The sequence below is a fragment of the Ziziphus jujuba genome, chromosome 1 (genome assembly GCF_031755915.1).
Source record: "Ziziphus jujuba cultivar Dongzao chromosome 1, ASM3175591v1".
NCBI lineage: Eukaryota > Viridiplantae > Streptophyta > Magnoliopsida > Rosales > Rhamnaceae > Ziziphus > Ziziphus jujuba.
This window is the reverse complement of record NC_083379.1, coordinates 11,956,278-11,969,342: the sequence shown is the minus strand read 5'-3', so window position 1 is coordinate 11,969,342 and position 13,065 is coordinate 11,956,278. Positions and strand designations below refer to the sequence as shown.

Sequence of the window (13,065 nt, the reverse complement as noted above, 5' to 3'; positions counted from 1 at the left end):
TTAAATATCATATTGAATTTGGTAATTAATTGGTTGATTTTTATGATTTTCAAACGCATATATGAATCGGCCAACAGATTTACTTATTAGGTTTGATAATGGTGAAACTGTTACGTGTCCACCTTCATGCAAGGAACATGCAATTAACTAGAGATTAAATATGTTATAGTGATTAGTGACTGGATTAGGTATACAATATGATAATCCACTATTTTTTTAGCTTTTTTTTGCCTTTAACTTTTTTCCAATTAATTTATTTTCTTGTCTTCAATTATTTGTGAACATATATATATATATATATATATATGAACAATGCCTTCTCTTCCCAGAATTCATTCTACCAAACTTCAACTCTTTTTCCCCAGTGCAGCTCCCTAGTTATAGTAATTTATTCTTTCTCAGATACATTATATATACATTTATGCTATCAAAACCTCCTTTACGTATACTAAATATGGCCCTTGCCTATTTTCTGAGTATGATTTTAACCATGGCAATGATAATGAGTGGCTATGGGTTCGGAGCAGCAGATGGGCTGAGCATGAACTACTACCTGATGACATGCCCATTTGCTGAATCTGTGATAAAGGATATAGTCAACAGAGCATTGCAAGATGATCCAACTCTAGCAGCTGGCCTTGTGAGAATGCACTTCCATGACTGTTTCATCGAGGTATATATATCGAATTAGGATCCTCTGCTTGTTCCTTATTATTATTATTATTATTATTAAGATGTTATTTAGTTTGGATTTTGTTAATATGTATGTGTAGGGGTGTGATGCATCCATTCTTCTCGATTCAACAAAAGATAACACTGCAGAAAAGGACTCGCCTGCAAACCTGAGCTTGAGGGGCTATGAAATTGTTGATGAAGCTAAAGAAGAGTTAGAAGGACAATGTCCAGGCGTCGTCTCCTGCGCTGACATTCTAGCAATGGCGGCTAGAGATGCTGTTTTCTTTGTATGTAAAATTCTATTTCTATTCACTTTTATTTTTTATTATTTATTTTTTGTTGATCTATTTATTTTTGCTATTAATTTCTCAGCTTTGTTCAATTTTAACATATAGAGTTGTTGGTAATAATATATGCAGTCTGGAGGGCCAGTGTATGATATACCAAATGGAAGAAAAGATGGAAAAAGATCTAAAATAGAAGACACTATCAATCTGCCATCGCCCTCCCTTAATGCCTCTGAACTCATAAGATTATTTGGGAAGCATGGATTCACTGCCCAGGAGATGGTGGCTCTATCTGGTAATCACATTCATATACAATTTGATTTGTGCGTTTCATCTTATATTAGGGGACTTACTTATACGTGATAAATACTAAAAGTTTAAATTTTTTAAATAATTAATTGAAATAATACTTCTTAACAATTTATACTTTTTAATACTTTGACACGTTAAAATCTTTACGGCACATTTGGATAAATGTAAAGTCAGTGGCAATCTAATTTTTTTAGAAAAGTGATAATTTTTTTTTGTTTGCATGTTTATTGTAAGGTGGAAAAGTATAGGTCCAGGAAAATAGATTCCCACCAGTGTAGGAAAATATATGGAAAAGTTGTTCTCACATATATATGTGTCATTTTGAAAATCTCAGAAAAATTAGTTTTGAAATTTTTTTAAAATATATATTTACCCTTAATTTATTATATAATCTTAAATTTAATTACTTATAAATCCCAACTTTCCTATTACTTACCAAACAAACCATGAGAAAAATTAATTCTCAGAAAAATGAATCCCAAAAAACTAAGTTCCAAGAATCATTTTTCCTTTCAACTTTGACACTTTGCAAATGGACCTTTATGGAATAAGAAATCCTTATATGATTTTTTTTTTTTTTAGTTAGAAAAATTAAAATTTCATTAAGAAACAAAAAAGATTGATTACATCATATCACAAGAACAATAATAACCAATCAGGAAAATTTTTGAAATGATGAGTATATTTACAATTTATGATATGTTATATAATGCATATTTTTTTATTGAATTAATTACATTTTAATACTTTTAATTTTTAAAATTTTGTAGTTTAGATTTTTAATTTTTAATTTAGCAATTTAGATTATTATTATTATTTTTTTTAACTTTTGACTACGAGGTTTAATTGATACCTTACATGATTAATATTAAGTACTTATTAATTTTCAAACAATTAAAATTATTTTTAATATTTTGCATCTTAATACCTTATATTTTTTTAGAAAAAGTTTGCGCAAGTCACTTGATTAATATTTAACTATATCAAATATCAAGTTGGAAGATACTATAAATGCAAATTTTTAAATTTAGTTTTAAAATTTTGCATTTTAATATCTTTAATTTTAAAATTTGATAAAATTTAATATGAATTACGTGAAATGACAGTTATATCCTATAAAATTGAATCGAAAAGTTAAAAATCTTGTAGAATTCTAAATGTCAAAAGTATCAAAATGTAATTAACCCTTCTTTTATTTTGTTAGCTACCAATCTGCCCTCGTATTAAAAGCTTTTATAAGGCACACTATATTCATTTAGTCCTACTAGGTGTCACAGCACAACTCAAAATCATGAGGGTTATTTTTCATTTATTATTACTATTATTTATTTATTTATTTATTTATATATTTTCATATTTGGCATGTTAACCTAAGGAAAAACATTATTCAAATTTATTTAATTATGTTCCTATTTTTGGTGTCCTGTCTATAGGAGCACATACACTAGGAGTGGCAAGGTGTTCATCTTTCAAAAACAGATTGAACAATGTGGATCCAAACTTAGACACAAACTTCGCAAAGACATTGAGAAAAACATGCAGTGCAGGAGACAACGCAGAGCAGCCCTTGGATCCAACAAAGAACAACTTCGACAATCTCTACTATAACGCATTGCAGAGAAAATCAGGGGTTCTCTTCTCCGACCAAACTCTGTTTTCAACTCCAAAAACTAAAGGAATGGTCAATGGCTACGCTTTGAACCAGGCCATGTTCTTCTTGGACTTCCAGCAGGCTATGGTGAAGATGGGCTTGCTTGATGTTAAAGATGGAAACAATGGAGAAGTAAGAGGCAATTGTCGTAAAATTAATTAAATTGATTTTGCTGCGTGGAGTGCTTTTGGTTTGATTAATAATGTATAGTATCAATTGAATAAAGTAAGTAAAAGAGATAGGAATAGTTCAAAAAAGGGAGACAAAAGAGAGGAGGATTCATGTAACACAAATTGTTAATGCGCCGGATTTGTAAGATGGTGAATAATTTAATGTATTATCTTTGATTCCACTAAAGGAGTTTAATTAAGTTCCTTTTTGAATATGGTGGTGAGGGGGGTTTTATTTTATTTTGTTTTTACTGGTTGAGGTATTTTTGCATCATGATTCACCAATAATGATAAGGACTTGTAATTTTAGATTCGATAATGTATGGAAAGTGCATGCTTGCTATTTGTTATCGGTAGGTGATCATTACCTAGTAGATAAGATAATAATGGTCTGCGTTTACTTTTTTCCAATACAGGATTTTTGTTTTAAAAAGTCAATCAACTTAAATAAAATCTATTGATAAGGGTTACTATTCAGCTAGTGATTCACTAAACTAGCAATCAATATTCATGGTAACAAATAACAAAATATATATGTATATATATAGTCAATTTCACACAAAGTTTAAATTTTATCATTAATTATTATTGAATCATATCAAAAATTATAATTTAAAATTTAAAAAGTGATTGAATACAGATTTACTGGTATACTAAAACTATATTTTAGAAAAATAAATCTATCGATTAATAATTTTAAATTTAAATTTAAATCCTTAATGCAATCTAAAACTAACTACAAGTGAATTTTTATATTAAAAACCTTATTTGAATCTGGTTATATATATATATATATATTTATAGATAGTTTGGTAATAAAAATCATTGTTTTTTAAGAATGATTTAAGTGTGAATCTACTCTTTCATATAACAAGACTTATAATATTAATATAGTTTAAAATTTACCAAACACTTCGATTTTAATAAAATAATAATAGTAGAACTCTCCAAAAAATAATAATAATAAGAATAATAGGCATCTATTCATGGAAAAATAAAAATTATTAATTTGACTAAAGCCTTAGATCATTTTTCAAAAAACAATAATTTTTACTATTAGACTATCTTTATTATATTCAAATTGAAACAAATAATATAAATTTAATTAAAATTTGATAAAAAATTACATGTGATCTTATAGAATGAATTTACTACATATTTTTTTTTCAACTTTTTTTTTTTTGAAAAATAAAACCTAAATAAAGAGACTAATTGAAGAGTAAAACCAGAAATTGTTGTCCGAAATATGCTTTCCATGAGTGTTGGCTGCAACACCTGCTGAAATTTTGTCTGCACGGGCCCCAAATTCAATGCCCACCAAGGAGTACTCCGTCGGTCATGTAACTTTTTTCTCTCTAACAATGTTCTGCGTTTGCTTTTTTCCATACAAGATTTTAGTTTTAAAAAATCAATCAACGTAAATAAAATCAATTGATAATGGTTATTATTAAGCTATTGATTCACTAAACTACTAAATACCAATATATATAGATATAGATACGTGTATATATATAGTTTCAACTAAGATTTAAGGTCCATCTTAATTAATATTAGATTAGGATTATAATTTAAAATTTTAAAAAATAATTAACTATAAATTTAATAATATATTAAAAATTATATTTTAAAAAAATAAATCTATGGAGATACGATAATTAATAAATATAAATTTTTGATACTATTTAAAAACTTACTATATATTAATTTTTATATTAAAGATTTTATTTGAATTTGATTATAATATATATATATATATATAAACAAATAACAATATTTATAGATAGTTTAGTAGTAAAAATAATATGTAATTATTCTTATAATTACATAATATTCAATGCCACATAGAACTCTTAATAGTTGAAAATCATTAATCTCTTTCTCATTTTTATTATAAAATCTGAAATATGTAAAATAATTAATAAAATATTATCTCCTTAATATTTTTGCATGCAATTGTTAAATGTCAACCATGTGGATCTTGTATTAAATGTGATTATATTTGATGATAATCATTATTAGATATCAGTTGACTTTGTGAACAACTTTTATTTTCTGATGGTTTAGTTACACAGAATATATACCCTTTATATATTTAAAATTTTGTTTATATTTAAATTTTTATCTACTACATAATGTACAAATATTAAATTTATTGTTGCCAGAAAATATAATAATGGGTAGGTAGATTTGTTTTTAGTAAATTTTTTGTCATTATTTGTTAAATGTGAATTTTTATTTATTTAATCTTTGTAAGGCAATTAAAATGTAAGAAAAAAAATAAACTATCAATAAAGTTAGGTGAGCAAAAAATTTTACTAAACATCAATAATATTTATAAAATTTTTGAATAATTTTTTTTCAAAAATTAAATTTAATAGATATTTCCAAATTCATGGAAATTATGAAATTTATTTTCAATCAAATTATGAAAGAATTAATGTGGATATATTAATGAAAATTTCCATGGAATTATGGAGAAATATCAAAAATTTCTATGGATATTATAGAAATTTTATTCGTTTTCATGGTAAACGACTCCATCTCTTTCTTCTCTCATGAAATTTCCACATTTTTTTTTTGTTTTTTTTAACCTTGCTTATAAATGATTTTATAAGTTAAATATTTCAATGGTTCGATACTTTAGATATATATATATATATATATACAAATACAGTAAAATCGATGCTTTTCCTAAAAAAAATTGGTTTTGGTGTGGATCGGCATACGGACGGTCCGACAAGAGAATTGTGATTTTATAAATTCACATATTGGAATATTTAAATATATGGTTTCGTTCCATTGGTATTAAATTTCAGTTTATGATTGTATATTGAAAATACAAAAGTATGGTTCGTGTAAATAATGATTACAAATATTGTACAATTGAGTTTTAATACATATAAAAGTACATTACCAATGTTCTATGTCCGTCAATATTAGCCCACAAGTTTTGATCATCCTATAAATTGTCATACAAAAGGGTGAGGATTGGGTTCTGTGTTATACTCTTATGATCATAGGATAGTAGGTTTCGCTATGCTAAAAGATGGTAAGTTTTCTTTTTTTTCTTTTCTTTTTTTCTTTTTTTTTTTTTTTTACTTTCTGATAGTGTTTTGAGACATCAAACACCACCTAGCACCAGTATATATATGGTATGATACAATGTAATTTTAAAATATTACTGGATGGTTTATCAATGGTTTTACAGCCATATTTATTCATATTTACTATTCATGCAATAATGATGTTTATGATTTTTATGGTTATTGTATGCTATTCATCGTATTTATTGAATATCTACTAAAAGGTTTTAATGAGTTTCATGAAATGGTTTTTAAATGGAACTTTTTCAAAGAAGTGTAAAGTTTGAGAGAAAGAATTTTTAAAGGTTAAATATTTATTTTTTAAAATTACTTAGTCAACTCATTGATATATTTTCATCTCATATTTTATTGTATTTAATATATCCCTCTCAGTTCAGGCACTTAGCTGACAACCAACCTTACACATCATCCTTCCAACATCTTATAGCAATAGTACTTAGCTTCCCTTTGTCTCAATCTTTATTTATTTAGAAATATTTATATCGTCTGTGTAACACCACGTATCAGATAGTACCCAATTTCATAAGTTTGATCGGGTTTGACTAAATCAATTACATGTGAATCCAAGGATCGATTTTTTGTATATCAAGTTTTGGTTTTGATTGTTAAACTAATGTATATAACTTGTCAACACGAGTTTACAAATTGCCGGCACATCTAATTCTAACTCGCAATTTAAAAGTTATGCATCCATAAAATTTAAAACTTCAATATTTTATGAGTGTCCAAATTAGTACCTTAATGGACCCAAGTGGATATAAATATATGGGGATTTGTGCCTTGAAATTAACAAATTCCAAAATACCTATTATGACCCACAATTCCCCCCAAAATCGTATGAAAGCAATCAGACTCGACACCATTGAAAAATTTCTATGGTTATCCTTTCTCCATTATGCAACCGTGAAATCTCTCCAAATTGACTCTGAAATTTTTCAAACCACACTGCATGTGCCCTCCACTAGGTCAACCACCAAAAAGTCTAAGCAGCTAATATGCCAGGCTTGGCCAAAATCCACATGCTACTCCAAGCATTCTGATTTTGATTGGTTGTCATGCCATGGTTATGGTCTCTCCACTTAATTTTGGATTCCCTGAGTTCAAATATGACATTCTTTTAACTTAATTCTCCACCGTTTAAGAGATTTGCCAACTTGAAATTTCGTTCAATCTTTCAATAAATTTTTCGATCACAGGTGTCGTTGTTTTGGCAAGATGAGCATATCATCAAATTACCCATGTCATACACTTTCTATTGATATATGGTTTGCAAATTATTATAGTGTTTTAAGTAATCAACCACTATCAGTTAATTTAGAATAAAATCCACTAAAATTAAACTAAAATCAGACAATCTAGGATCGAATTCTTGCTGACATAGGCATTATGGTACAAAATCTCAATTTTTAGATACTAAGTCCAAAGGATTCACAATGTAATTGAACTATTTTGTATCCAATTTTTGTAATCGTGAAGTGTTATAATTGTTGGCATATACCACTTCTCTAAATAAATTTTTGGAATCTTAAATAATATTTTTTATATGTTAGGCTCCTATCCTGACTTTGGAGGCAAACCTATAGCTAAATAGGAGTGGCATGGTTTGTACTGTGAGTGGAAAAATATTTTCGAATATATTTTTGGGTATTTTAGGTTGATTATTTTCATGGTTTTGAATTTTTATGGGAATCTTGAGTAATTATGATTATATATAAGTATATATTAAGTGTTATAATTTCAAATCATTTTTGACAAGATTTTAAATTTTTTAAATTTTAACATGCTTATAGTGACATTATGAATTTTAGTATCTAATAGGTTTTGGGAATCGATGTTTTAATCTAATTGTTATCAACTTGATTTTATAAAATGGAAATTATGGGTTTTGAAAAATTGAAATTGAAAAGTATTGTTTGATAAATCTAATAAGTAAGAAAATGAAAATTTTAGGAATGTTAATTTACATGGAATTGTTTTAAGAAATTAAGGATTGAGATTATGGAATATATATTAGGGGTGTACGTCGAATCGGTTCAATCAGTTTTTTTGCATTCTTTTTATGAACTAAATTGAATTGAATTATAAAGAAAAACCAAATCAAATCAAATTAATCATTTTCGATTCAATTTAATTCGATTTAGTCGGTTTGAATTTTCTATTATTTTTAATTATTTAATATTTTAAAAAAATATTAATATTTTTTAGGGTATATTTCTTTCCTCTGTCTCGATGAAATTAAAAATGTCTCTGTAAGGTTTACAAAATTGGAAACACCTTCCCTGTCTTTAGATATCCATCCATAATTCACTCTCTCTCTCTTTCCTACATGGCATTGACAAAATTACCCATAAATATCTCTGTCTCTTACATGACATATTCATATAATAATATTTGATATACGATAGAGTCAAATAATAATATTTATTAATAGAATAATATTTTAAAATCTGTTGCTCTCTTTTCCTCTCTCCCTCCCCTCTCTTTTTATCTTTCATCTTATTTTCCTCAGACACTAAGACCAACTTTACCTTCTCCTTTTTTTCATGAGGCGGATAAATCTAGGTATTTATCCAAGCATTGTATCAATAAATTATAAGTTAATCAAAACCAATAACAAAGGCACACAATTCTTGGGAAATTTTAATTTTTTTTACTCCCACTAGAAAAAAATGAACTAATCAAATTTAGCTTAGAAACATCATCCAAAAAAAAAGTTAGCTTAGAAACTCTTTTTGATGCTTTCATTTGCAAATTATAATTTAACAAAAAAAAAAAATCTCTCTCTCTGTTTCTTCTTATTTCACCATGCATTGACAAAACTCGATGTATCATATATATATATATATATATATGTATCCATATTTGTATAAAAACAACTTGATATCATTTATTAATATTTAATTCACATTAAAAATTAAAATTTAAAAATTATGAAAAGTATAATATACTTTACCATATTTTTTCACTTTACCTCTTAAATTAATAATTTTGACACTATACCACCTAAACTATTATTTTGCTAGTAATTTCAGTACAATGTCAAACAGGGTTAAATGAGGCCTAACAAAATGGGCACATATGCAACTCTTGTAACCAAAACAATGGGCATTTGATAGAAGAAAAATTTATCCCCATATTCCATGTCTGAGAAGCAAATAAAGGGCCGAATGGAATGAAACCATTTTCCTTCCCTTGATGATCGTTCCTATAACAGAGGATTTTAAATCCTTCAGTTTAAAATAATTTGCAGTTACTTTATTAATGCAAAGGTCTCAAGATAAGGAGCATACCAAAGCACAGCTTCAATTAATTCTAAATAATTGCTACCAATTATTCATCTATCTTTACCTTCAGATGCTCTAAACTTGGCAAAGCGAACATTACATCTTCCTTATGATTTTAGGAATAATATGAGCCTATAAAAAGTTAAATACAAAATGAAGAAAAAAAAAAAAAAAAAAAAGTTAAGCCAATTCCACCGTTGATTAACTAATGGAGCATATATGTATAGTTACCCCTTAAAAAGGTCTTTGATGATCAGATTCTACTAGAATTCTCATTTTAGGAAACAAACACCATGATTGCTGGGATACTCGACTTCTTCTTCTTCTTCGGCCCAACAGCATATATAGAAAGAGCGCACCCCATTTTTTTCTTATTCTTCTTAGTAGGTGCATTACTTAGATGTTTATTCAAACATAACATCATACACAAAAACCAGTCATCCAACTATACATTTTCAATAAATTCCCCAATCAAAGATTAAAAAAAAAAAAAAAAGAATGACAGAATTATAATTAATCCAAAAATTCCAGATGCCGAAGTTGAATCTGAGTAATGAATCAAATCTAAAGTGGTAATGATTTTAAACAAAAACCCAATTATATATAATTTACATAAAACATGAGCAAGAAAGGAAAACGAAATGATTTCATTCTTTTGACCCTTTACTTGCTCCTCCGACATGGACTATGGGAACCAATTTTTCTTTCCACCAAATGCCCTTAATTTTAGTCACATGAAATGCACGTGTGCCCATCTTGCTAGGTTTCCCTTTACAAATGTTTGACATTGTACTAAAATGCTAGCATAATAAAAATTTAAGTGGTAATGTGTCAAAATTATTAATTTAGGTGGTAAAGTATAAAAGGAGATAAAGTTTAAGATGGTAAAGTGTATTTTGCCAATTATAAATTATAGATTTAATAATTTATTATAATTTTATTTTAAAAAAATAAATTTTATCGAAACTAAATAATTAATAAATATAATTTTAAATCTCAATCAATCTAAAAATTAAAAAAAATATATTAATTATAATATTAGAAACTTTATTGGAATACCATATTGATATATATTCAATTGAAAACAAGCAATCCGAGCGTGGTGAAGAAAACCAAAAATAAAATAAATATAGTAAAAATGAAAATCATTTTCATAAATTTTGGGAAAATGAGAATCATGTTTAGCCAAGTATGCCATACAGTGAACTCAACACATGCTTGCCATTAAGGGTTGCTTCAAGAGATCTGATGGAGAAATAAAAAAAACATAACAGAAAGAGTGTTGATGGGGTCCTCGAAATCTAGGGTGCTTAAATCAACAGAATTGGAGAGAAGAGAAAAACTGCTTGTGTAAAGAAATCTGGGTGATGAAGAACGAAAGAAGGAGAAGAATAAGGGAAGAAGAAGGAGAGGAGAGAGACATATCTTTTTCTTTTTTCTTTTTTAATAATAAGAAAGAATGTATAAATTTTTTTTTTAAGAATGTTGCCACTTGTCTCAATTATTTAATACAGCGAATTAAAAACAAAAACAAATCTAAGTAAAAAATGCCTATTTATGTTAATTTTTGTTTTAATTTTAAGTTAAGATACATTTTTTTATCCTTTATTTACTCAAACTTTTTTCTAGTTTTAATTACACTTATTTTTATCTCAAAACTTTTAAAAATAAACAAAACCAATTATTTATTTTTTTTGTTTTTTTATTTTTGCATCAAAGATTTTATTAAAAAAAAAACCTTATATATATATATATATGCAATAAATTTATAATATTTTTATTTTTTGTTTATTCACACTTTTATTTTAAATTAAAAAATTAATTTTCAATATATTTATTTCTTTAATTTGTTATATTAAATAATTATGCTGGTTAGCAATAATACATAAAAGTTAAAAGAGGAATAAAAATATATATAGATATAAAAAATAAATAAATAAAAGGAAAAAATATAACATAAAGAGAAATAAATAAATAAAAATATTAAAATTATAAAAAGTAAGGTATATTACAATGGTACCCATGGGTATACACCTGGCATGCATTCTAAAAACTTTGATAGCTTTTAAGTATTGAACAGGTTATTATGCCTTTGTATCTTTATTTTTAACAGTAAAAAATTAATGATAGAAAAAATTCTTGTAATTTAGTAAAATCTTAAAGGTTACAGTGAAATTAACTTAAATTTTCGGGAAATGGATGAAATATATTCTATTTTTTTAATAATTTAAATTTAATAATTTTAAAATATAATTAAACATAATAAAATAATAAAACAATTATTTATAATATACTACTCAGTTCTTTTATAATAGCAAAAATTATTTTTTGCTATTTATTATTTTATCTTTAAAAATTCAATGGAGCAACACCCGTCCCTCCTCTCTCTCCACCCCTACTCTACTTTCACACCTTTTGCCTTTTCTCTTACATTTTTTTTCTTTTAATATATATTTTTTCTCACTTATGCATATACTAGGCATGGGCCACGTGCATTGCACGTGGACCACCATTTAATAGACTTATGTATTATTTTATTAATTTTTGTTATACATGAAATTAAACAATTGGACATTTGTAAGAAAAATTTATTAAGGGTTGATTTATAATTTATATTTTAAGCACTTTAAATTATACTATCCATTTCATGTAGGATAGTCAATATATATATATAGAGACCTATTATCAATATAACATACTTATTATTAAAAAAATTAAAAAAATATTTATGTGTATTAATATTATTATTATTTTTGGATAATAACTTTTAAATATTTTTATCTGCTCTTATATTTTAATCAGTCCAATGGGATAAAATATGCTAGTCTATTTATATTATATCTTGTCTATTCATATTTCTCAATAACTATGTCATTTTTAAAATTATGTTTCGTATTTTTTTTTTTAGGACTTATTGCCATATTGTCATTTCTTTAATTTTCATGCATAACCTTTTTTTGAAGTTATTTTTTAAAAATCATATAGTGCAACCAAATTAATTACGATTAATAACAATTATTGTATTAAGTATAGATAATAAAGCATTATATTTTCACATATATTTTCAATTTAACACTGTATACCCAATTCTATAGTAAATTAACAGTTGTTCATTTATTTCTAATTAAAATAAAAATAAGAAAAGGTTAATATTTTGACCAAAGCAACACTAATTAAATAACACAAAGGAAACAATAAAATTTGAAAAATTAATGAGTATACATCATTAGTTAAAAGAAAAGGAAGCGCCAAAAAAAAAAATAATAATAATAAAAGCAGGAAGGAGAAGGATTGTAGGAATAAGAAAATCGAGATAACCTTAATAAAAAAAAATTAAAAGATTCTAACTTAAAAAGAAACAAAATAACCATGATTAGTATTACCAAAAAAAAAATCCATAATTGGCTTATATTTAATTAATTAATGATATATATATATATATATATTAATTTATCAAATTTTGTTGATTATTTTGTCTGTTTAAATAGTATTAGTTTTGTAACTAAATAATATAAATTTATTAAATGGAGGAATAAAATCAAAAATATATATTTTTTAATTTACCAAAAACAAAAATTGACT

General features: G+C 25.7%; 1 protein-coding gene across 1 annotated transcript; it reads left to right on the top strand.

Moving 5' to 3' along the window:
• The first annotated feature begins 316 nt into the window (after positions 1-316).
• LOC107417746 (peroxidase 47) lies at positions 317-3,310 on the top strand. The gene is made up of 4 exons (XM_016026382.4): positions 317-673; positions 774-962; positions 1,095-1,257; positions 2,708-3,310. The coding sequence occupies exons 1-4, from the start codon at positions 422-424 to the stop codon at positions 3,085-3,087; spliced, it is 984 nt and encodes a 327-aa protein (XP_015881868.3). The 5' UTR covers positions 317-421; the 3' UTR covers positions 3,088-3,310.
• Positions 3,311-13,065: the final 9,755 nt, after the last annotated feature.

Excerpts from the sequence above, each read along its gene's own strand:
- LOC107417746 (XM_016026382.4), top strand. The coding sequence starts at position 422 with ATGCTATCAAAACCTCCTTTACGTATACTAAATATGGCCCTTGCCTAT. Across the intron at positions 674-773 it reads TCCATGACTGTTTCATCGAG|GGGTGTGATGCATCCATTCT; the intron begins GTATATATATCG and ends ATGTATGTGTAG. Across the intron at positions 963-1,094 it reads CTAGAGATGCTGTTTTCTTT|TCTGGAGGGCCAGTGTATGA; the intron begins GTATGTAAAATT and ends TAATATATGCAG.